Raw genomic sequence first — 25,830 nt, 5'->3', positions numbered from 1 at the left:
TCTGTAAAGTAAAAATCGAAAGCTTTAAACTCAATCATCAGGCCTTAAAAATGATGGGGACATCATTACACACTTACATAAAACGCCAAAGTACACGCTTACATAAAATACCAAATTGCAACTCAAACAAAAGTCCTCTTCCGACTCCATCAAGGAATTCTGTAAATTTCCCCCCGAAAATCAGTATACTAACCCAGAATTGGGAACTATCACACCGAAGCGAACACAGACGCCAGCGCTGTGCGTGTGAGAACTGCCTGGACTGCTCCTGAGTTTGGGGACCGGCCGTGAGCACAGCGGCAGGCCCCTGTGCGGTGCCCTCAGGAAACCCCTGCGTGCCTGTTTTGTTTCCCTTGTGCCCACGCGTTTGAAAAAGAGGCAGCCGGCGCTTCACACTCACTTTTCTAAAACCGTGTTAATTTCTTGTTTATTTCAGGCCTTACTAGAGACCCAAACCTTACTGCGCACTCAGGTTGCCAATTTTACCTTCAACCTCGGATTTTCAGGGAAGTTTTACCACACAGGTAAGAGGGGCTGAGGCGTGAGTGTCAGAGGCAGACGCAGGCGGACGGACTAGGAGACCCATTCGGGGAGCCGGGCGCAGAGCGGGCGGCGAGTCCGGCAGCCGTGTGCTGCCTCCCTGCGGCAGGCCCCTGGGGCCGGGGCCGGGAGAGGCGCCCTGTCCACCGGTGGGGCAGCGGAGGCCGGAGGCATGGGAGGTGGAGGGGGGGTGCAGTAAGGGCAATCACAGCGGACACTGTCTTTAAACGGGCAGGCAGTCCAGCTCACGGACGGTCTGTAAATATCCTTTCCTTGGGAAGCCTCCTTAGTGAGGGAGGGATTGCTACCTGGTGGATCTGACCGGGCGCCCTCCTCGGTCCCTCCCCCGCCTCCCGGTTGTAAAAAGAGCTAAAGCGTTAAACTTGGTGGTTGTGCCTCTGAAGGATGGGGGAGTGGGGGTAACACAGTCCAATAAAACACGCAATTGCAGCTCAAACACAAGTTATCTTCCTGTTTCTTAGCAACACAGGACGTGTTTCTGTCTAGTGACTGAGAAAATGTCCCAGGCCATCTCGTCACTCATTCGGCCCCACGTGCATGCAGGCCCGGCGCCAGGCCAGCCGCTCCCCTGCCCTCCGGCCCCCGCAGTCCTGGCGCTGCCTCTCAGCCCGGCCCTCAGGAGGTGACAGCTCCTCACTTCACCTTCGGGAGTCGATGCTTATAGTCTGAGCATCTGCGTTAACACGTGTAGCGTCGCATGGAGAAAGCGGGTGCATGAAAGCGACCGTCTCACGTAGGGACAGAGGTGTGTCCGAGCCTGTCTCGGGGAACCCCTCCCGTCCCGGGGTGAGGGGACCCCATCTTCTCGGACTCCGCACAGCGGGTCTCTGGAGGTTACTCGTGATGCCTGCCGCTTGCTGACACACAAAATATCCCAGACAAAGGCACCGCCAAGTGTCATAACTGCAGCGCCTGTACCCCAAGCGGCTTTATATGTGTCTCCGGAGAGCCCGGGACTTGGGGTACGGAGGTGGTAACGTCTTACTGGTTTTTCTTTAATGCTCTTTCCCTCCTGCTTTGAAACGTGTAAACCTGTGTCCAGGAACGGGAGGAGTTGGTATGTGGACAGCTGATACAGCCGGAGATCGCACATGTTCAGGGCACTTTGCAGGGAGACAGCGGGCACCCTATGTCTGCGTGGGCAGCGGACGGCTCCCCGCTGGGACAGCAGACCCGGCTCCCTGACTTCTCCGGAGCCCCCAGGAGCCGTTGCGCCCATGGCCCCGGCTGAGCAGGGAGAGCACAGGGTCTGCGGCTGCCGCACGCGCAGGCAGGGACACGGGAGCATCGGCAGCGTGCACAGCCGTGCTGTTCCTCCCTCAGGAGCCAGAGAGTGCAGGTGAAGCCTCTTTGGGCTGAAATATTTCTGGGTCCGAGTCCCTGCTGTTATTTACCTTTCCTGGTCAGGCCGGTTAAGCCCCCGATGGCCCAGGAGTTCCGCCGATCAAGGCCCTAGCTCCTGGTCTCCTTTATGACCCGGACGTGTGGGAGCAGCGCGCGCCCCTGGGGAGCCGGGCACACGGTTCCTGTCACCCGGTCAGCTCCTCAGGAGGAGGCAGATGTCCCTGAGCAGAGCCATCACGCTGCACGCTGAGCTCACCTACAGCACGGGGAACCCTGCTCCGCCTTCTGTGGCAGGAGCGACAGACACACGCGCGTGTCCTGGATGGTTAATCTCCTCCGTCACCAGGACACGTTCGTTGATCTGCTGCTGCGAAGTGCATCCTAACGGACCTCCAGCTGCCATTAGCCACACGGACTTCACACTCATTCCTGGAGGGGAGGGGGGGGAGGGGGCAGTCACAGCGCAGGGCACCCCATCCCCATCCCCCTCCCAGAGAGGAGCTGTGGCCAGCAGTGCTGTGTGGCTGCGCCGTGCTGTGTGCCCAGGGGGCCTGTCTCAGGCTGTCTCTGTGCTCCGGGCCCTGTGACCTCCCGGGCCCCGTGCTGAGCGAGGAGCCGCCGCCTGGAAGACTTTTAACCGCATCTCCAGGTGGAAGGAGGAGTCCCTTTCTTAGGCCGCTTCTCTCGCCCTATGTCCCCGCACCCTTTCCTGCTCGGTCCCCCATCTGTCACGTGTGAGAACTCTCCGTGACACAGCGCTGGGCCCTCCCTCAGCGCGGCCACTCACAGAGGGAGCCCCGTGGGGGCAGGGAGGACACGGCGCTGGTTACAGGGGGAGGAAAAGCAGGGGGTTCACAGGGAAATGCTGGGTCTGGCGGGCGGTGTTAACGCTGGATTGGAGCGGCTCGGTGGGCTGGGGGGAGGAGGGGAGGCCCGCGGGGGCTGCAGGTTTTCGGTTGACACTGCTGCCGGATGATTGTTGCTGCTCTTCCTGCCTAATCCATCAGCTGGGACTCGTTAATGACTGCATGGGAATGTGCAAATTGGATAACATTGGTCTTTTTCTGTTAGCGTTCATTTGACAAATAAAAAAATAAAATAAAATAAAATAAAATAAAAATACCCCTTACCAGTTATATGAAACTATTAACTTTCAAACGTGAAAGTGAAAATCAGAGTTATTTCCTCCTCTGTGTCTGTTTCTCTGTGTGAAGGTCCGGCTCCAGGGCCGGACATGGGAGCAGACAGCTTTTGCTCCCATTAGGCTCTGTGAACGTGGGCAGGTCACTCAGCCTCTGTGCTCCGTGTCCGTGTCTCCAGAATGGGACGCTGCCCTCACCTGAACCTGAGCGTGCAGGGGGGGAGAGCTAGGAGATTTCTCAGCATTGCTTCTGAAAGCATTTCTGTATGACCATCAAACAGCAGCCAAAGGAAACTGAACCATTGATGTCTCTATGCCTTTAACTAATCTTATCACGAACTTGTTTTTGTTATTTGGTATAACATATTTTAATTTATTTTTTAATCCCTACCTGAGGATATTTTTCCATTGATTTTTAGATAAGAGTGAAAGAGAGAGGGAAAGACAGAAATATCGATGTGAAGAAACTCACCAATTGGTTGCCTCCTGCATGTGCCCCACCCAGGGCCAGGGGCAGGGCCAGGGCCAGGGATGAGCCTGCAGTCGAAGTACATGCCCTTGACTGGAATCGAACCCAGGACCCTTCAGTCTGCAGGCCAACGCTCTATCCACTGAGCCAAATCGTCCAGGGCTATTTAGTATGATATTAAAGTTAGTGTTTTCTACACCCAAGTGTATGAAACCTTGCCAGGTTCAATGTAAAAAGAGTTAGAAATATCTTGTTACTATTTGGGAATTACAATATTCATGCGTAATGAGCAAATATGGGATGGACATTTGTACCAAAGCAACAGTGCGGACACTGGATTTTACATCTTTTAATGTTGCAATGGTGCCTTATGGGAATTAACCACCCCAGATTTTTCTAAAATGACTCATATTTTGGAGAATTGAAGAATTACAGAAGCTTACTGTTAGAACACAGATCCTCCGAAAGTAGTAAAAAGTAGTGAATGTTTCAATAGTTTACGTCTGAGTGGAAACACCTTTTATTTCCTGGGAGTCTAAGCAAGTGCCAGGAACTGACTCTGTCCTGAGAACAAAGTGACCTGTTCTCACCGAGGACGACCTGGGCTTGGATCAGGGCCGGGTGAGAAGGGCAAGGCTCGGTGGGACCGACACACTGGTCTGACACGGGGTAAATACCAGCTGTGTGGACTCGTGTGCTCGTCTGCGTACCGGGCACAAACGGTGCACACAGCCCCTCCTGGCCGAGGAGGCAAACCCAGTGGTCCCACTCAGTTGAGATTCTGCTCCGCAAGGCACGTCCCCGAGCACCACGGCCTGAGATCGCTGAGATCTCTGTGCAGGAGCTCGCCGCACCGCCTTGAACTGTGGCCTCGGATGAGGTGAGAGAGAGATGCTGGGAAGTTGCTCCACCAGGTGAAACAGAGGCCCCGCCCACACCTCTAACCTCCTGGGCAGAGTTTATAAACTAACACAATATCCACATAAAATTCATAGGATTTTATATGGTAAAGTGTCTGTGTACATCAACAGACAGAACTGTGGACAGTGGACTGTCCAGGAATGTGACAGACAGGAGAACTGTGGGTGATGGAGACTTAGGACAGTGACAGACAGGAGAAATGTGGGTGATGGAGACTTAGGACAGTGAGAGACAGGAGAAATGTGGGCGATGGACAGTCCCAGGACAGTGACAGACAGGAGAACTGTGGGCGATGGACAGTCCCAGGACAGTGACAGACAGGAAAACTGTGGGCGATGGAGACTTAGGACAGTGACAGACAGGAGAACTGTGGGTGATGGAGACTTAGGACAGTGACAGACAGGAGAACTGTGGGCGATGGACAGTCCCAGGACAGGGACAGACAGGAGAACTGTGGGCGATGGACAGTCCCAAGACAGGGACAGACAGGAGAACTGTGGGCGATGGACAGTCCCAGGACAGGGACAGACAGGAGAACTGTGGGCGATGGACAGTCCCAGGACAGGGACAGACAGAACTGTGGGCGATGGACAGTCCCAGGACAGTGACAGACAGAACTGTGGGCGATGGACAGTCCCAGGACAGGGACAGACAGAACTGTGGACCAGGGGCCACCCAACTTACCCCACCTCATGCCAACCCAAACCTTGAGGCCTGTGACGTAATGTAGAATATGAATTTTATTCTTTTTTATTAGAATAACAGGAGCTTGGGTTTCTGTGTTTGTCACGAGAAGAATAACTAAAACCTGACAAAGATGCCCTTCCAGCCGATGGAATGTCACCGACGCCTTTTACCTGTGTTTTCCAGGGACCCGCGAGGAGGACGAGGGCGATGACCTGCTGCTCCGATCCGTGGACGAGTTCTGGTGGTTCCCGCACATGTGGAGCCACATGCAGCCGCACCTCTTCCAGAACGAGTCCTCGCTGGTGGAGCAGATGGCCCTCAACAAGGAGTTCGCCCTAGTGAGTGCCCTGCAGCGTGTCCCGGGGCCGGGCGCCCTCTCTGGGGACCCAGCATCAGGGTGTTGGGTTGAATCCGGCAGAAGCAGAGCAGGAATATCAGAGTGCGTCTCATGTGCTAAGGGTACACATTGCTTTGTGTTCCTTTGTTTCAGGCCTGTGGGGGGTGTTTGTGTGCGCGTGTGTGTGTGTGTGTGTGTGTGTGTGTTGGGCCGTGATGTGATATCAAATGTATCTGGAAAAGCGGGCCGTTGTCAGAACACTCCCCCCTCCCGTTCACAGAAGGGTTGTCTTGCATCTGAGAACAATGGCACCTTCTCCAGCGCCATCCCGGCTCTGTGTCACAATGAGCCTCCAAAAGCAGTGCTTTAGCCCTGACTGTGCGCTCAGTGGGTTGAGCTTCCTCCCATGCACCTAAAGGTCCCTGGTTCAGTTCCCAGTCTGGGCAATGCCCAGATTGCAGCTTGATCTCCAGTGGGGGGCAGGCAGGAGGCAGCCAGTCAATGTTTCCCTCTCGTATTGGTGCTTCTCTCTCTAAAAACCCGTTTTAGAACATGTGTAGGAGCATTGCTGCAGGATGACGGCTGGTGGGCGGAGTCACTGGAGCGGTGGCTCAGACCACAGCGCCCGGGGCTTACAGCTCCCCCTCCCCGGGCAGCCTTTCCACACGCCAGCAGCTCTGCTCAGCCATGGCAGGCAGCACGCGGGGAGGCATGTGCAGCACATTGCGAGATGGTGTGTGTCCCCTGAAAAGAAAAGGCTGAAGTGAGGGCAGCAGGCGTATTGGACCCCCAAAGGGATTGGCTATTGAGTGAGCTCTGGTTCAGGCAGAAGCCTCACAGTGTTCCCATGGCGACGAAGGTGCAGGTGGCTGAGAAAGGGAAGGGGCATTACATCGGTGTCGGTGCAGAGACGCTGCCGCGTGGGGCTGGGTCTGAGGTGGTGGTCACTCTGGGTGGCCGTGTCCAGCTGGTCACCTTGTAACCCGTGGTCACTGGTGTCAATCCACACCACCAGGAACCCTCACTCTGGGACGCGGTGGAGGAGACTTCCTTCAGGGAAAACAGCTCCATGGTGACAGTGGGGCTGTGAGGACAGTGACTCGGGGCAGCCCTAGCCAGCCCTCTGGCTCAGCAGCTCTGCTCTGCCCCCTGAGCCGTCCTGGCTCAGCCAGGGAGCCGCTGGTCAGTGCGGCTGGAAAGGGCAAGGGCTCCCCCAGCCAGAGGGGAGTGACTTCTGTGGAAAGAACCCCCACCCCTGGCCCCCAATTGGTTTGTTCTCATGCAAATGAGGACTCCAGATCCTCAAAGTGTGATTGGTCTAAAGGCACTGCCCTGATTGGTCAGAATAGAGCCACACTGGTTGGTCAGAGCTGCTCAGCTCTGATTGGATGGGGAGAGCCTCAGTCCTATTGGTTGAAATCGGACGTCAGGAAGTGCTTTATAAGGGCTTGCTCCGCTGCAGGGCCCAGGGCAGGCTGCTCCCTGAAGGGCAGGTCACATGCGAGGCCCCAGGCTCTGCTGCTGTATTTGAGCCCCATTAGCTGCCAGGGCCCCTTCTTTCTTGGGGTGTTGTCTTTGTCAGGGTCCACAGTCATCAGCCCTGTACCCATCATGTCTACTTTCTTATCGCCTTTGCCAAGTTCTCTGGGTCGCGGGCCAGTGCAGAGGTCACGTCACCTGGTGTACCATCCAGAGGTTTAGGCACAGTCCCTCCGGCGGCAGCTCTGCTCATCTTAAAGCTGCTCTGTGTGTGCAGCTGCTGAGACGTGCCTGCGGCTGGGACTGCCAAGGCTGTGGCGGGCAGCAGCAGGCTGGGACCCCAGGGCAAAGCTGGCCGCCAGGCGCTCTGTTGTGATGAGTGAGATAGTTCTGCTCCTTGTTTTCTTTTTGAAATGATTGAAAAACAGTCACAGGCACAGCAAGGCTTTGTGCCAGAATCAAGTCCATCGAATGTCAGAGTGAGTGCTGTGGGCCCACCACACCTGCCCCTGTGGCGCCTGCCTCTCCAGGCAGCTGCTCCTGCAGTAGCGGAGCTGGGTCCCCAAAGGGACCATGTGGCCCCAAGATCTGAAGTTGTTAATATCCTCACCTTTACCCAGAACGTTCCGGCACCACTGCTGTACAGTCAACTGAAGCACACGTCCCTCGAACAACCTGAGGGGAGAAACATTTCCCCGGAAGGAGGCTCGGATGCACGGCCTTGGGCTTCCACACGGCAGGGACCGGCCCCCGGACACCTCCGTCCACGGTGCTCAGGGAGCACCAGCCACTCAGCGTGCCACAAGGCTGCTGAGAGCACGTTAGGAGGCCCAGACCTCAGGACACGGGAGGCCTGGGTTACAGGCTCCGCCTGCGAGGACGGGAGCAGACCCCACACCCCGTCCCTGAGTTCCCAGCCTGGGCCACACCCGCCCGTGGGGTCCTCATTGCGGTGTGGACAGTGTACCCAGCAGTCTGGTCTGATCACAGACGTGGCACCATGATGCCAGGGTTTGGATCCTGACTCCCATCATCAGATGCTTGATCTTAAACAAACACCAATCAACAAAAACGGCTGTGCCTCAGTTTCCCCGTGTGCAATATGAGAATGGTAGTGACCGCCCAGGAGGGTTGTTGTAAGGATGTGGCTCCTGTGCTCAGGGCAGAGCCCATCCCAAGCATTCAGTAGGCACTAATTGGCCAATGATGACCGTCCTAAGCCCAGACGAACACTCGGTGTGTCTTGCTTTGAAAAGCCCAATATTTGCCCGGCCGGTGTGGCTCAGTGGTGAGTGTTGAGCTATAAACCAGGAGGTGACAGTTCGATTCCTGGTCAAGGCACATGCTGGATCCCCAGTGTGGGGCTTCAGGAGGCAGCCAATCCATGACTCTCGTCATTGATGTTTCTCTCCCTCTCCCTGTCCCTTCCTCTCTGAAATCAATTTTTAAAAGCCCAATACGTTTCTAAATGAGATTTGTAAGAATGTTTATTCTTACTCCTCCAGGGGAGTGGAAGATAGTTGTTAGTCTCCTGAACATTGTACAAATTAAGGAAATTCTCCCTTTTCAACTTTTCAGAAAACTAACTGGCCTGGAAGCAGGCTGAACTCCCGGCCGGTCGCCTTGGAGATGCACTGTTTCTCCTGGGCCGGCCGGTCCCCCCTCCCCACCCCCGGCCTCACCCTGGGCGGTGAGTTACCTTCACATGGCCCTTCCCACCGGTACGGGTCGTTCCTTTTTGAAGCCACGCGGAGCACGGGAGGCCCCGATGTAATCGCTCTGTAATTAAACGTTGATGGCCCTTTAAAGGCCATTCAGAAAAATTGCGTTGGTTCGGTCAGTGTGGCCAAGACATGGGCCTTCTGCCCCTAAACCCTCATCCTAGGGCTGTTGAGTTCTGTGTCCACGTCAGCTTCGGGCTGTGGTTCGGGCCGCTGGCTTTCCCTGTAGCCACACTCACGCTGTCTGAGCCCAGCAGCCAGAGCCCGTCTCATTCAGACGAACCCGCAAACCAGGGGCACTGAGGGCCCTGATGTTTTCAAAGCCCCTGAGCTTGAGCATCAGCTACCACCAGCACCTCAGACCTGTCTCTACAGCGACAGGGAACACGCTTAGCTCATGTGTGAGTGACTTGGCAGGGTCACACATAGACCCACACTCCGCTCCGCCTGCCTCCCCAGCCCCGGGCTCCTCACCTGGGCCAGGCCGAGCCCCACGCCAGAGCTGCTGGCCTAGGACAGCCGCAGAGTCTCCCCAGGGCACAGGAACCAACCTGGGGCCATTTAGACAATGGTCTTTGTCACCCACCGTCCAGACCACTAAGGGGTACATGTGCCCTCTGCAAAGGGGAGGGGCCGTTGAAGAACTCACAGCTTTCTGTATTGCCAGTAGAGGCTGCATAAAGCTTAAAGGATTAATATGGAGGATCAGAGAGTGTGAGTGGCAGCATGATAAGTGTGCTGCATGGCAAGTGAAATATTTCTTTTAAAAGATACTGTTATTGATTTCAGAGAGGAAGGGAGAGGAAGAGAGAGAAACATCTATGGTGAGAGAGAATCATCAATCAGCTGCCTCCTGCATGCCCCTACTGGGGATGGAGCCCACAACCCGGGCCTGTGCCCCTACGGAGACTAGAACCATGACCTCCTGGTTCACAGGTCGATGCTCAACCACTGAGCCACGCCTGCTGGCGACAAGGGAATTTGAATTCCCTGTCAGCTATGCACTGCATGTCCTGGGATTTTACAAGTAGGATGAGATTGTTTACTAAAGTTCTTAACTCCCTCATCAAGCTGTCTGCAGGTTCTCAATTCCTGTACTCACCAAACCTACAACATAAAAATAGGATGAACTTTTGCCTGCAAAATAGAATTGGTATTTCGTTAGCTATTAATATTCATATTGCTTAGCATTGGATTTAGAGGAAAAATGCCTTTTCTTATCATGGGTTTTGTCATGGAAAGTGCTTGCTGGTGTTATATTGGCAGGTGGATGAAAAATTTCCCTTAGACAGAAAATCTCTGCAATACATATTTATCTATTTGATTTTCCTAGCAGAGAGCAACATCACACCCCCACACCCCAAATTTCTATTTTAGCTGCAGCAGCTTTGTTCTGCCATCAGCTATTTTATTTCTGAGCATGTCTAACCTCAGAGGAATAAATACCACCTACAAGATGCACTCTGATATCAGGCAGCAGTAATGGGAGGAAGTGAACTATTTATATCCCTCAGAACACAGGCTGTGAGCCTGCGGGCTGCAGCTATCCTCTCTGGGCGCCTGCGGCCATCGCTCTGGTTCCGGGTGAAGCTGGAAAGACGTCCTTCCTGCTTCTCAGTGTGTGTGTGTTTATGGCGATCAGCCAGAGGGGCTCCAGCTCTTCCCCAGGCTGATGCCCGGCGCAGTTGCAGCAGAGATTCCCCCCGAGACAAGCTAATAGCTGCTCACCGCAGTTGTGCGTGTCTAATGGAATTGTTAAGCACGAATAAATATTTCCTCTAAGTATTAAGTTTGTTTATATTGTACAGAACAATGAACTATAATCAAAATGCAAAAGAAAAAGTCACATTCCTCAGAATAAAACAAAACCTTAGCTCTTTTATGCATAAAAATCCTGCACGAGCCGAGACCGGTTTGGCTCAATGGATAGAGCGTCGGCTTGGGGACTGAAAGGTCCCAGGTTCGATTCCAGTCAAGGGCATGTGCCTTGGTTGCGTGCATATCCCCAGTAGGGGGTGTGCAAGAGGCGGCTCATCGATGTTTCTAGCTCTCTATCTCTCTCCCTTCCTCTCTGTACAAAATCAATAAAATATATTTTAAAAAAAAATCCTGCAGGACCCTGTGAGGGCCGCTAATTGTCAGTATGAGGTAAACTCCTGTGTTTGGCATCAAACCACTCTTGGTTCAAGTTTCATTTTTGCCAATTACTAGGTGGATGACCTTAGCAAATGACTTAAAATTCCTGTGCTTGATTTTTAAATATGTAAGATGGGGTGATGGGAGTTCCTACCACGTAGAGTTTTGTGAAGGTTTGATGTGATGTGTCTGTGTCTGTGTAACACTTAGAAAACTGCTAGTATATAGTGATTCAAAAAGCATTTGTCACCATAACCATCATCCCCATCATCCCCATCATGATCATCACCATCATCATCAACATCATCACCGCCATCACCATCACCATCATCACCCCATTATCATCACCATCAACACCACCATCATTATCATCACCATCATCATCAACATCATCACCACCATCACCATCACAATCAACACCATCATCATCACCATCCCATCATCATCACCATCAACACCACCATCATTATCATCACCACCATCATCATCACCATCATCATCAACATCATCACCAACAACATATCATCACTATCACCATAATCATCATCATCACTGTCATCATCTTTACCATCATCATCTTCACGACTGCCATCACTTTCCACATTTCCTCAAGAAATATACGATCATTGCTTTTGAAATAAGACAAGGAGAGGAAGATTAAACCAACGGGAGACTTTTTGCATATTTGGCATGCAAGTTGGGAACAGGTACGAGACATTCGCATTTGCCTTGCTGCCCTCCACCTACACATAATTCAACACTGACTATGATCACTGATAGGCAATAAAGGGTTTGGTGCTGCCTGCGGTCTCAGACATCCAGTGAGGGTCTTATACCCTGTCTCTGAGAATAAGGGGGAACTACTGTGCCCATCTCAGTATCCTTGCTTTGGATGAATCCAGAGTTTGCTTGTGGAGCAAACTGTCCAGCTACAGGACTGACTTCTCGGCTTTTGTTTGAGGTAGGATCATTATCACCCTAATATAGTTCTGGCCAATGGAATGAGCGTGTAAGTCAAGGTATGGGCCTTCCAGGAAAGGGGGTTCAACACACTGACTCTGCTCTCTGCCCTTGGCCTTTGTTTCTGCCTCTTGGCCTGTTTACAGCCCGATTGGCTGGAGCTAAGGGGTTCATTGCACAACTATGGAGGAAAGGCCGAAGGACTCAGAAATCTCACCCCAGGCACCCAGGCTTCTGAGCCAACCACTAGCTCCAGACTAACTCCAGAAAAATAAGCTCTTCTTTGTAATCTACTGATTCTGTTTCCATTTTGTGTTTCTGGCACACAGTTGAAGCCCAGTGTGATGGGCACAGAGTGCTTACATTTTTTAATTGCCCCATTATCTAAAATTTATAGACTCATAAAAGGCATATCTATATAGAATACCTGAACGTAATGACCCAACACTCTTTAAGGAGTGTTGATAGTAAGATTTTATGCCTATTTACCAATTAATTGTTAGATAGCAGTTTTTGAGCAGATTCTTAAAATAGTCAAAAATAGCATAATGAGCTTTCACTGACTTGTTTTAATTTTATTATTTCAATGACCAAACTTGTTTTCAATTCTAAAATGACTGTGACATAGTCAAGAGCCAAAATTTTTAAGAGATTTTATCATTATTTAACTCCTGCCTTATTGAGCATATACTATGCAAATTAGATAATCCATCAAACACATTAGTTACCATGTTCTTCTTTTTATTTTCCTTTTTTTTCCTCTTTTGCATTTTTCAATTTGAAAAAGTCAACCTGATTGTTTGTCTGACACTCATCTATCCTGGGCAGACATTTGTCTCTCCCCGGTACCTCTTCAAGTTGGCACTTCCGTTCCCACAGCTCTTCCTGCGGTGACCTGAGCACGATGAGGAGTGAGAGGTTGTTCCAGGCACATGCAAGTAGAGGGCTGGGTGCTGGTTAATGACGTGAGAAGCAGGTTGTGCTGGACGTGAAGTCATTTGAGATGAGAGTGGTACCTGCACTTGGATATCCATAGATGATGCCCCTTTAACATGATGGTGATCAGATGGAAATATACTATTTTGGTCTGAGTTTTGTTTCAAACATGTCCACATATCTACAGAAAAGCATAGGAATTGAGTCATCTTTATAGGAAGTTAGTTAAGTGGTCATAATTAATTTAACATATGAGTACCATCTATTAACATAAAATTATATTTAGTTTGATGAAATGTAGGCTATCTCACATGGTAGTCAAAGTTCCATAAATTTGAAGACAAGAATTAATTTAACTCTTAGGCAGGCCTAGGCTGTCCTGGAGGTCAGATGTAATAATACCCTGAATATAGCTGAATATGGGAGACAGGGAGGGACCAAGCAGAAGGATGGCCCACACCCACCCAAGTGCTTAAGGCATGTTTCCATAAATGCATGACGCTGACATTAAAGGGGAAACTGACTCCTAAGGGGAGTCTCATCGTGATGCAAAAATAATATTGGAAATAGGTTCCCTTGTTCAGAGAGAGTAATAGTTCACGCAAATCTATGTCTGCAAAAGGATGTGTTTAAATTAGTGAGAGGAGGAGAGGAGGAGAGGACTGAAATGCCCAGCAGCCGGTCTCCGGGGGATCCGGCTCCTCAGGGCCGTGGGCAGTGGATGGATCCAGCGCTCTCCTGGGAGCCCAGACAGCCAGAAGCCCTGGGCTGGGCGAGGAGGGGGCAGGGCAGCTGGGCCAGGAGGGGACAGGGGCCACCAAGGGACTTCATTGTTTTTTATTAATTTCCAGTTCAAGTTATACTGCTCACAGGGCCGCCTTCTCCCTCTGACAACTCGAGGCAGCGGGTATCAGTCACCCAGGCAGTTAGGAGCCTGTGCTTTTCCCCCTGGAACGCTGGCCACAGTGAGCAGTCACCCCAGCCGCTCCTCCTGGGCCAGAGGCGGGCTAGCAGCCTCGTTCTCTCCATCCCGAGCTCAAGGCCGCCCTCCACAGACCACAGCTGAGCCTCGACCCACACAGACCCCCAAACCACAGAGCTCCAGAGGCTCTCCCGTGCAAACACGGGACGCATTTGAAACTAAACTGTAAGAACACAATAGAAATGTCAGAGTCAACATTCAGAGGTGGTTTGAGTAGTTGTCAAAACAACCTCTCTTACAAGAATGAGGAACCTCCAGGAGCAGCCAACGTGGCCCCGCCAGTGTTTGCCAGGGTTTAACCTGCCCCGACTCCCCGTGACCTCGAGTTCCCAGGGGACTGGAAACTGAGGTAACGTGCTAATTCACAGGCTACATACAAACAGGGTCGCCATTTTTCAAAAACTAGAATAGAATAAGTCGTAATTAGCACCCAATCCCTAATGCACATGTGTCAAACACAAGGCCCTCGGGCCAAATCCATCCCTCCAGGCCTTGCAATGTGGCCCGCACCGCGCTGTCATCACTGCAATCCGCTGCGTTTCCATCACAATGACAGTTTATGACTGTTCAGTAAACCATTCGGCCCGCGATTTAGGCTGGATTTTAGATTTTGGCCCCTTCTCTGATTGAGTTCGACACCCCTACCCTAATGTAATCTACAGGGTCTCATAAGTTTTCTTCAATCGCATCAGCTGGCAGGTACTCAGTACCCGATCCTCGGGAAGCTTTTCACATCCTCTCCTCCTCTCCTCCTCTCCTCCTCTCCTCCTCTCCTCTCCTCTCCTCTCCACTCCTCCTCTCCTCCTCTCCTCCTCTCCTCCTCTCCTCCTCTCCTCCTCTCCTCTTGTTTCCTCCCCTCCTCCTCTCCTCCTCTCCTCCACTCCTCCTCTCCTCCTCTCCTCCTCTCCTCCTCTCCTCCTCTCCTCCTCTCCTTCTTGGTGGTTCTCACCCTGTGTTTCTGGGATGCACCTGCTCACGGAGTGTCTCCGGCCGACGTGAGGCTCAGTCCCTCTGGGACAGACCGGAGGCTGGTGGCGGAGGGAGGCGCTGCCCCTGCTGTTGCTCCTCCCTCTCGGACAGGGCTGCTGCAAACCTCCTGTGAGCCACTGGAAGGGTCCAGCCTCCACACCCTGCTGTGCCCTCTCCCGCAGATCCGGCCTCCCAGCAGCCTGTGCTCCAGCCACCCTCAGACAGCATCACCCCAGACAGCGTCACCCCCAGACAGCGTCACCCCAGACAGTGTCACCCCAGACAGCGTCACCCCCAGACAGCGTCACCCCAGACAGCGTCACCCCCAGACAGCGTCACCCCAGACAGCATCACCCCCAGACAGCGCTCAGCCCCAGACAGCGGCACCCTCAGACAGCGGCACCCCCAGACAGCGGCACCCCCAGACAGTGGCACCCCCAGACAGCGGCACCCACAGACAGCGGCACCCCCAGACAGTGGCACCCCCAGACAGCGGCACCCCCAGACAGCGGCACCCCAGACAGTGGCACCCCCAGACAGCGGCACCCCCAGACAGCGGCACCCTCAGACAGCGGCACCCCAGACAGCGGCACCCCAGACAGCGGCACCCCAGACAGCGCTCGGCACCCACCCAGGTGTCCCCCAGGGAAGCACACCTGTCTAACCAGGGCAGCACCTGCCAGCTCCCCGGTGCCACCCCCTTTGTGACCATTCACTGGGCACCGCGGCCCAGGGCGGTGTCAGGGACAGGGTGCCCCCCCCCCACCCCGTAGCTCCCACGACTTTGTTACTGGCTCCCACTTTGCCTCGTCTCAAAAACTCAGCTCTGGCAGAAGTGTGCCGTCCGGCTCCTGCCAGGAACAGAATTGTCCCCTGTGCCTAGCAAGAGACTTGGCTCATTTTACAGCATTGATTTCAAATCCCGTCTCTCCAGGGTTATTGATCCTGATAGATGTCAGGAAGCAGACTCCTCTGAGTGAGGAGCAGCGGGAGGCCGGGCAGTGAAGGTCCTGGCGGGAAGGAGGGGGCGGCAGGAGGGGAGGCCGGACCTAGGGACTGAGTGAGGGCATGACCTGGGCGCCACAGCCCAGGAGCCACAGGCCCCGCTCACTGTGCCCGATCCTCCAGGCCCAGGAACTGGGGGGATCTGCCAGGAACTGGGGGGACCCTCCAGGCCCAGGAACTGGGGGGACCCTCCAGGCCCAGGAACTGGGGGGATCTGCCAGGAACTGGGGTTGTCCGCCAGGCCCAGGAACTGGGGGGATCTGCCAGGAACTGGGGTTGTCCGCCAGGCCCAGGAACTGGGGGGACCCGCCAGGCCCAGGAACTGGGGGTGTGACAGTGAAGTCGGCTGGGCTGCGCTGGCTCCGGCTGCTCCCCGCGGACTCGCTGGTTGTCTATGGCGATAACTGACAGTGAGGAGTCGGTCCAGGGAGTTCTTCTGGGAGCAGAGGAGCCTCAGAGGGAGACATATTATACAAAGAGCACAACTAGACGCTGCAGTCTAAAGCAGGAACCACGCTGTAAACTCTCTGAGGATTTGTTCACATCCTCGTGTACGTTTACACCTGTGTCATTAGGGGTCAGCGGTTTGCCAGAGCGAGCGTCCCCTGAAGACAAAGGGAGCTGGGGCTGGTGGGGACCTCGGCCCCCTGTCCCGCCCTCTGTCCCTGATGTCACCGCACTGGCCTGCCTTGTCCCTGGAGCCAGCCCTCCCAGCAGGCACCCCCTCCTGCCCCCTGCACGCCCAGCGGCTGCCCAGGCACCGTCCCCCCTGCCACTGGGTCCTTCCCCCGAGGTAGGAGCAGACCGCCTGGTGCGCGGCCAGCTGCCTGCCGTACAAGGGTCAGCGCCTGGTTCATACCCACCTCTGCTCGGCAGCATCTCAGGCGCTCACTCACCACACTCATGCACACTCGTAGCTGCGTCACACCCACACTCAGACACACGTGTACACACACCCCTCACACCACATATACACACACACACTCACAGAGTTAACACACACATTGCACATACACGCACACCTCACACATACACACTCATGCACTGTCTACATACTCACACACTGCACATACACACATACACACACTCACACACACCACCACACCCACACCGTGCTCTGCAGTCTCTCTGTGGGGCTCAGTACCCTTTTCTCTGCATCATCTGAGGAGGGTGTGTCCTATTCCTTCGCGCCCCTCCCCCTCTCCCCCCGCTCCGCAGTCAGGGCCCAGAATCACCTCCACACGCAGGCCGGTGCCCCCCGCCCCAGCCGCAGGCCGAGGGGCGTGGCCCCCGGAGCGCACCCACGTGAGCCGCTCTCTTCCAGGCGCACGGGATCCCCGTGGACATGGGCTACGCGGTGGCCCCGCACCACTCGGGCGTGTACCCGGTGCACGCGCAGCTGTACGCGGCCTGGAAGCAGGTGTGGGGCGTCCAGGTGACCAGCACGGAGGAGTACCCGCACCTGAAGCCCGCCCGGCACCGCAGGGGCTTCGTCCACGACGGCATCATGGTGAGCGGCACCCCATCTCCCCCACAGCACCCCATCTCCCTCATACAACACCCCATCTCCCCCACACAACACCCCATCTCCCTCATACAGCACCCCATCTCCCTCAGAGAGCACCCCATCTCCCCCATACAGCACCCCATCTCCCCCACAGCACCCCATCTCCCTCATACAACACCCCATCTCCCACACACAACACCCCAGCTCCCTCACACAACACCCCATCTCCCCCATACAACACCCCAGCTCCCCCACACAACACTCCAGCTCCCCCACAACACCCCATCTCCCCCACACAACACCCCATCTCCCCCACACAGCACCCCAGCTCCCTCACACAACACCCCATCTCCCCCACACAGCACCCTAGCTCCCTCACACAACACCCCATCTCCCACACACAACACTCCAGCTCCCCCACACAACACTCCAGCTCCCTCACACAACACTCCAGCTCCCTCACACAACACCCCATCTCCCTCATACAACACCCCATCTCCCCCACACAGCACCCCAGCTCCCCCACACAACACCCCATCTCCCCCACACAACACTCCAGCTCCCCCACACAACACTCCAGCTCCCTCACACAACACCCCATCTCCCTCATACAATACCCCATCTCCCCCACACAGCACCCCATCTCCCCCACACAACACCCCATCTCCCTCAGAGAGCACCCCATCTCCCCCATACAGCACCCCATCTCCCCCATACAGCACCCTATCTCCCCCACAGCACCCCAGCTCCCTCACACAACACCTCATCTCCCCCATACAACACCCCATCTCCCCCACACAACACCCCATCTCCCCCACACAACACCCCATCTTCCACACAGCACCCCAACTACCTTACAGCACCCCAACTCCCACACAGCACCCAAGCTCCCTCACAGCACCCATCTCCTCTCACAACACCCCATCTCCCCCACACAACACCCCATCTCCCCCACACAACACCCCATCTTCCACACAGCACCCCAACTACCTTACAGCACCCCAACTCCCACACAGCACCCAAGCTCCCTCACAGCACCCATCTCCTCTCACAACACCCCATCTTCCTCACACAGCACCCTATCTCCTTCACACAGCACCCCATCTCCCTCACACAGCACCCCAGCTCCCTCACACAGCACCCCATCTCTCCCACACAGCACCCAATCTCCCCCACAGCACCCCATCTCCCCCACAGCACCCCATCTCCCTCACACAGCACCCCAGCTCCCTCACACAGCACCCCATCTCCCCCACACAGCACCCAATCTCCCCCACAGCACCCCATCTCCCCCACACAGCACCCAATCTCCCCCACAGCACCCCATCTCCCCCACACAGCACCCAATCTCCCCCACAGCACCCCATCTCCCCCACACAGCACCCAATCTCCCCCACAGCACCCCATCTCCCCCACAGCACTCCATCTCCCCACACAGCACCCCAGCTCCCTCACACAGCACCCAGCTTTCTCACAGCACCCCATTTCCCTCACAGAGCACCCTAACTCCCACACAGAGCACCCCATCTCCCCACACAGCACCCCACTCCTGCCGTGCGTAGCAGTGACAGGCCACATGCTGGCCGTGAACCTGGACGTGGCCTTGGCCAGCGCAGGACCAGCTCCCGTCCTGGGAACGGCTCCCGCGGGCGGCAGTCCCTGCAGCGTCAGGACTGAGGCTCCTCCTGGGAATGTCTGGGTGTTGGGCGGGGGTTTTATGGAGCCTTTTCCAGGCAGAGGGTGGGGTCATAGGTCAGGAATGCCCCGCCCAGGTCAGGGCGGTCAGCTGGCAGCCCACCCGCGCAGCACGGAGGCTGGAGCTCCGCTCGGTCACTCAGCTCCGGGCCTGGAGGGTCTGAGGACACCCACTTCTCGTCTCCCCTCCTTCGTGACAAATCGAAGGCACGCGTGTTCTCTCCAGGCAGATTAGCTGAAAAAACAATCATAATCTGGTGCGAGGATGCTGTGTGACCCCTTTACATGAGGATAAGAACAGGTGTGCTTTAGATGGAACGCATGACTATTGGTTAGACTGAACAGAGTGTTCTTTCCTCTGAGACACAGCAGCCGCCCGAACACGCCCATCTCGCTGCGGGCCTAGGCCACGTCCTGGGTCCGCTGCCCGGTCCCCGCACACTCACCGTGCTCCCTTTCCTTCAACTGTCCACACACACACACCCCCGCCCCCGGCTCTGGGTTCCTCTGAGGGTTGCCCCCTGCCTGTCCCCTGTCTGAAACCAGGAGAAGCACACCACTCGCTGTGCTTCCGGGAAACTTCCCTGGCTCCTTGTCAATCACAGCTCACAGCTCAGACTCCCGGAGCCGTGGATGGGGAGAGGGCGGGAGCCATGCTCATGGGAGTAGGGGGTAGGCGGTATGGGGAGTGTCACCCTGTCCTTCAGACCAGAGAGAAGGGACCTGCTGCCGAGGGGCTGCACGACCATGGACAGATTCTAGCCAATAAAAGCCTAATATGCAAATTGACCAAACCGCAAAACAACTGGTTGCTACGACACATACTGACCACCAGGGGGCAGATGCTCAACGCAGACGCTGCCCCCAGTGGTCAGAGCAGGCAGGCGGTGAGGAGTGCGGGGTCCCACCCAGACTGTGAGGGCCCCAGACTGGGAGAGGAATGTCTGCCTGCTGGCAGAGGCGGACTTCCCTGAGGATCCCGGACTGTAGGAGGGCGCAGGCCAGGCTGAGGGACACCCCCCACCCCCACCCAGGGCACAAATCTCTGCACCAGGCCTCTAGTTATTAAATAAAAACATTCCTTTTAACCAGTATTAAATGCATCTGTTTGCCTTGACTTTTCTTACAAATTATTATAAAAATTAAGCAAAGAATTACACCTACGCTGTACACCTGCATGCATCTTCCCGTTAGATTAGGAGTAGTTTATTATTGCGAATAATTCTCAGAATAAAAGTACTTACTTGCCTTCTCTGTGGCATGTTCAGATTTACAACAGAATTAACCACAGAACATGCCGAAGCAATCATCAGATCACGTGGCTACGTCTGTGACTGACATTTCAGCTCTGAGCACAGTGAGAGCAGCTCAGGTCACGGTGGGGAGTGACGAGAACCCCGAGACCCGGAGCCGAGAGCGGTCCGACCATAACTCGGTGCCCGGAAGTGGGACCTGGGGGACCCTCCTTTGAGCTAATTTACCCAGAGGCCTGAGTTGGCCAGCCCTTTCACCCAGTGAGCCCAGCGGGGTGGGGGTTACAGGCCCGAGTGCAAAGGGTTCAGCACATCGATGCCACGAGGACGGACACATGGGTCTCGGAGCAAATCCAGCCTGGGCATGGCGGGCATGGCCTGGGCCCGGCGGGCAGGCGGCACACGGACACTGTCTGCTTCGGACACCGCGGGAGGAGGCGGGTCTTTGGAAAAGAGCGATGCTGGGGCAGAGGCAGCAGGAGGAGCCCCGACAGGAGGTGGAGGGACTGGAGGAGCCACAGGCTGAGCCTCCGGCTGGCAGAGCTGTGAGGGGGATGCCGGACAGCACCCTGCACGATCCAATGGCACAGAACACACACCGTCAGCTGTGGAGTGACACTCCTTTCGTGTGCACACAGTCACCCGCCCCCGCTCACACTCCTCCACCAGCAGCTCTCCGTTCCTATCGACCTGGGCATCAGTCAGCACCGGCAGCGCCGTGGCAGCGGTGCGGACGGGCCTGTGCTGGGCGCTGGCTAACGCCTGTCCCTGTCCCCCCAGGTCCTCCCCCGGCAGACCTGCGGGCTGTTCACCCACACCATCTTCTACAAGGAGTACCCCGGGGGGCCCCAGGAGCTGGACAAGAGCATCCGGGGAGGCGAGCTCTTCCTCACCGTCCTGCTGAACCCAGTACGTGCCTCAGGCCCCCGCGGGCACGCGGGATTCGCGGTAACTCTGTGCGTCTCCTTCTGTCTGCTCACAGCCTTCCTCAGCGGTCACGGGCGAGGCCAGCCGGCCGGAGAGAGCAGACCACACGTCCGTCCGAGATTCACCTCCCTGATCGTCTTAGATCCGGGCAAGCTCAGGTTTCTTTCAAAGGCAGTTTTGGCCTGAGCTGGTTTGGCTCAATGGATAGAGCGTGGGCCTGTGGACTGAAGGGTCCTGAGTTCGATTCCCAGTCAGGGCACAGCCCGAGTTGTGGGCTCAGTCCCCAGTGGGGCGTGCAGGAGGCAGCCGATCCATGATTCTCTCATCATTGATGTTTCTGTCTCCCTCTCTGAAGTCAATACAAATGAGTATTGTATGTATCGATACAATAAATAAGACAGCACTGACCAGAGCGCCCCTCGGGGCTCCTGGCTGGGCCGCAGCGGACACAGGAGCGGCTTCTCACCGGAAGGTGCTCACCTGGCCCAGGCGCTCAGGAAGCTGTCCGCTCTGGCTCCGCCTCAGGGCGCCCCCTTCCTTCCCGCCCTGGGAATGCCTCCCTGCAAACCACCTGCACCCTTGGTTGTGGGAAGGAGGGTCCCAGGCTCCTTTAGAAGCTCCATTTTGGAATCAAAGCTAGCAAACGTGGCCCCTTTTGTCTTTCCTTGTCTCCCTCCAGCTCCCCGCTGTGGCCTTCACCTCCTGCTGCAGGGAGGGCACAGCGGGTGGGGATTGCTGCCTTCGGTAATGTGGGCTGATGGGGGTGGTGGGGGGGTGGGGGTGATGGGGGGGTGATGGGGGGGGGTGGGGGGGTGGGGGTGTGATGGGGGGTGATGGGGGTGATGGGGGGGTGGGGTGAAGGGGGTGATGGGGGGGTGATGGGGGTGGTGGGGGGTGGGGGTGTGATGGGGGTGATGGGGGTGATGGGAGTGATGGGGGGGTGATGGGGGTGATGGGGGTGATGGGGTGATGGGGGTGATGGGGGTGATGGGGGTGATGGGGGGGTGATGGGGGTGATGGGGGTGGTGGGGGGGTGGGGTGATGGGGGTGATGGGGGTGATGGGGGTGATGGGGGTGGTGGGGGGGTGATGGGGGTGATGGGGGAGTGATGGGGTGATGGGGGTGATGGGGTGATGGGGTGATGGGGTGATGGGGTGATGGGGGGTGATGGGGGTGATGGGGGTGATGGGGTGATGGGGGGGTGATGGGGGTGATGGGGTGGTGGGGTGATGGGGGTGATGGGGGTGATGGGGGTGTGATGGGGTAATGTGGGCTGATGGGGGTGGTGGGGGGGTGATGGGGGTGATGGGGGTGGGGGGGGTGATGGGGTGATGGGGGTGGTGATGGGGTGATGGGGTGATGGGGTGTGATGGGGGTGATGGGGTGATGGTGGGGTGATGGGAGTGATGGGGGGGGTGATGGGGGGTGTGGGGGGGTGATGGGGGGGTGATGGGGGTGATGGGGGGGTGATGGGGGGGTGATGGGGGTGATGGGGGTGATGGGGGTGATGGGATGATGGGAGTGATGGGGGGGTGATGGGGGTGATGGGGGTGATGGGGGTGATGGGGGGATGATGGGGGTGATGGGGGTGATGGGGGTGATGGGGGTGATGGGGGGACGGGGGTGATGGGGGTGATGGGGGTGTGATGGGGTGATGGGGGTGTAATGGGGGTGATGGGGGGGTGATGAGGGTGATGGGGGGTGATGGGGGTGATGGGAGGGCGATGGGGGTGATGTGGGGGGTGATGGGGGTGATGGGGGGGTGATGGGGGGTGATGGGGATGATGAGGGGTGATGGGGGTGGTGGGGGTGATGGGGGTGATGGGGGCGATGTGGGGGTGAGGTGGGTTATTTCAGATCCGCCTTTTCTCCCTGAGACTCTGTGCCTGAGGTGAGGGAAGCTGGCTTTGGCTCCCAGCACCCACAGGGGTTCCGGCTGGCTTCTGCGCACCCTGGGGTGTCGGCTCTCCCACTCAGGGGAACACCGCTGCCGGGAGCTCACCCAGCCCAGGCTACGGGCCTGCGTACAGGGCTGGGCAGATCAGTGGTCACAGCGGTGTTCTCAGGTCCCCAGCAATGGAACCCAGCCGCAGGAGGAGAGGGGAGACTGCAGGGTGGGCTGGGGGGCTGGAGGGCTGGAGGGAGGGGAGCCCGGCCTCAGAGCCTCCCCTCAGAAGGCACAGCCATTAAAAGCAAAGCCTGACCCTGAGCCTGGCTGAGAGCAGAGCCCCCCTCACACAGGGGCGGGGCTGGTGGCAGGACAGGGGGCGGGGCTTAGATAGAGGCGGGGCTTGGTCACAGGGGGCAGGGCAGGGCAGGGCAGGGCCATTGGCCGGAGGCTCCCTGTGTCTGCTCATCCTTGTGAGTTTATGGTGAAATTAAAGTAGGGTGCATGGGCCTAGTCAGAGCGTTGGCCAGCGGACAGAGCGTTGGCCAGCAGATAGAGCGTTGGCCAGCGGACAGAGCGTTGGCCGGAGGATAGAGTGTTGGCAGGAGGATAGAGCCTTAGCCAGCGGACTGAAGGGTCCCCGGTTTGATTCCAGCCAAGGGCAAATACCTTGGTTTCCTCCTCACAGGCTCTGGTCAGGGCACATGCAGGAGGCGACCAATCCATGTGTCTCTCTCACATCTGTTTCTCTCTGTCTCTCCCTCTCTCTTCCTCTCTAAAAATCAATGGGAAAATATCCTCGGTGAGGATTGAAAAATGAAAGTTAAATTTTAAAACTAGGATGCATGCGTGAGGGACAGGGACCCGCTGGCCCAGCAGGAGCATCTCTGGAGGGCCCGCGTGGGGCGACGGGACGCCTCAGCACCAAGGGAAGCCGGGCTGAGGCCACAGGTCCACAGAGATACAGGACCCAGAGGAGCTGCTCAAGCCCAGAGCCGTGGCCGCTGTGCCCGGGGCGGTGGCCGCCAGCAGCCATGCCCGGGGCGGTGGCCGTGCCCAGAGCCAGAGCGGTGGCCGTGCCCGGGGCGGTGGCCGTGCCCGGGGCGGTGGCCGTGCCCGGGGCGGTGGCCGTCATGCCCGGGGCGGTGGTTGTCGTGCCCGGAGCGGTGGCCGTGCCCGGGGCGGTGGCAGTCATGCCCGGGGCGGTGGCCGTGCCCGGGGCGGTGGCCGTGCCCGGGGCAGTGGCCGTGCCCGGGGTGGTGGCCGTGCCTGGGGCGGTGGCCGCCAGGTGGCTGGGAGGTGCGGCTATGGCACCTGCCGTGTGAGGCCAGCACGGCCGTCCGGCCCGGAGGCAGGTCACCCCAGCACAGGTCAGCACTCCCAGGGGAGCCGGGCCAGGGTGGGCAGAGGGTGCGGTGCGGTGGGTGCTCCTGTGCTGATGGAGGCGGGCGGGTCCCAGGACCTGCAGGCAGCAGCGGGGGCTGCGGGGATGGGGCGGTGCTGTCCGAGGGCCGGCAGGCGGGAGACCAGGTCAGGCCGAAGGCAGGAAAAGCCCGCTGTCCCAGGCGAAGCTGTGGGACTCAGACCACCACGGAGGTGGGCGACCTGCTCTGCTCAGCCATCGGTTCATCCTTCACATGGAGTCAGACAGCCTCAAACACGCTGGTGAGGTTTGAGCAAATATCCGGGCGCCCTGGGGCCCGTCACGCTGACTCAGAAAATGAATCCCCACCCGGTCAGGAACCTCGTGTGAGTGAAACCAAGGGGCAGGAAGTGAACACAGAGACCATCACGGACACCCAGAGCTGTGGTCTGGGGCAGGTCTGACTTGAGCCCCCAAGGTGACAGCTGGACTGACTCCTGTTCCACTGAGATGGTTCCAGAAAGGCTGCAGGAAGGAGGGGAGGGGAGGGGAAGAGAGGAGAGGGGAGGGGAGGGGAGGAGAGGGGAGGGAAGGGGGAGGGGAGGGGGGAGGGGAGGGGGGGGGGGGAAGGGAAAGGGAGGGGAGGGGAGGGAGGGAGGGGAAAGGGAGGGGAGGGGAGGGAGGGAGGGGGGAGAGAGGGGGAGAGAGGGGGAAGGGGAGGCGAGGAGAGGGAAGGGGGAGGGGAGGGGGGAGGGGAGGAAGAGGAAGCGGAAGAGGAGCAATCACAGGGCCCAGCCTTCCCCTCTGGGTTCCTCGCAGCTCTGTCGGAGTGAACAGCCTCTCCTAGCTCCCTCCAGAGGACACCGAGGGAAGCCTGTGCTGGGTGTGCGGGGTGGTGTCCACATCAGCTAGGGAACAGCAAACCCTCAGGAGTGTGTGTGTCCGCCTGTGGGTTCTCCTGGTGCTGTATGGTTTCCTGGCTTATGCTAAGCCCTCTACCCATGCCGCGAGTCTGTCCTGTGTCCGGCGCACGCTGGCCGTCTAGTTTCATCGTTCTGCCTGACCCACCCAATTCCCAGCCCCGTTCCCCGAAGAGACTGTCTGACCCCATTGGACACAGACAGTGGGTGGTGAGGCCTGGGTGGGGGTGGGGGTAGGAGAAGTCATGAGGGGAAGGGTCATATGTGATACTTTCAGCCATAAAGGCTTTTAAAGAGAGCATCTGTGTTCTGACAGAGCCTGCTCCCAGGGCAGAGGCCTAGGTGCATTAGGGGGTGCCTGTCGGAGTTTTGGGGGGACTGTGTTTGCATTCCCGGTTTTTCGCCCTGTGCCCGGGAAGGTGAGGTGTGGGGCCCTGGGCGCCGGATGCCTGGAGGCACGCTGGGACTCAGTGCGGCATCTCTGGGTGTCTGTGTCCCTCATCCCCTCTGGGTGTCTGTCCCTGTGGCTGGGCTCACGATGCGGACGGATGAACGGAGGCGCCGATGGTGCACACGCAGACGATAATGTTAGCGTCCAATGTCACTGGGCACATGGCGATGAGGGGCCA

General features: G+C 57.0%; 1 protein-coding gene across 1 annotated transcript in view; it reads left to right on the top strand.

Annotated features, from left to right (window-relative positions):
* LOC118726045 (bifunctional heparan sulfate N-deacetylase/N-sulfotransferase 4) overlaps positions 1–25,830 on the top strand; it is a 113,304-nt gene that overhangs the window by 47,268 nt on the left and 40,206 nt on the right. Inside the window, exons 2-5 of the mRNA XM_036450408.2 lie at positions 437–524; positions 5,307–5,461; positions 16,973–17,158; positions 20,884–21,012. Of these exons, the coding sequence (XP_036306301.1) occupies positions 437–524; positions 5,307–5,461; positions 16,973–17,158; positions 20,884–21,012 (558 nt within the window). The remainder of the gene's footprint in view (positions 1–436; positions 525–5,306; positions 5,462–16,972; positions 17,159–20,883; positions 21,013–25,830) is intronic.

The sequence above is a fragment of the Pipistrellus kuhlii genome, unplaced genomic scaffold, assembly GCF_014108245.1.
Source record: "Pipistrellus kuhlii isolate mPipKuh1 unplaced genomic scaffold, mPipKuh1.p scaffold_m20_p_21, whole genome shotgun sequence".
In the NCBI taxonomy this organism is placed as follows: Eukaryota; Metazoa; Chordata; class Mammalia; order Chiroptera; family Vespertilionidae; genus Pipistrellus; species Pipistrellus kuhlii.
Note: the sequence above shows the minus strand (reverse complement) of the source record. Positions and strands in the feature narration are given on the sequence as shown.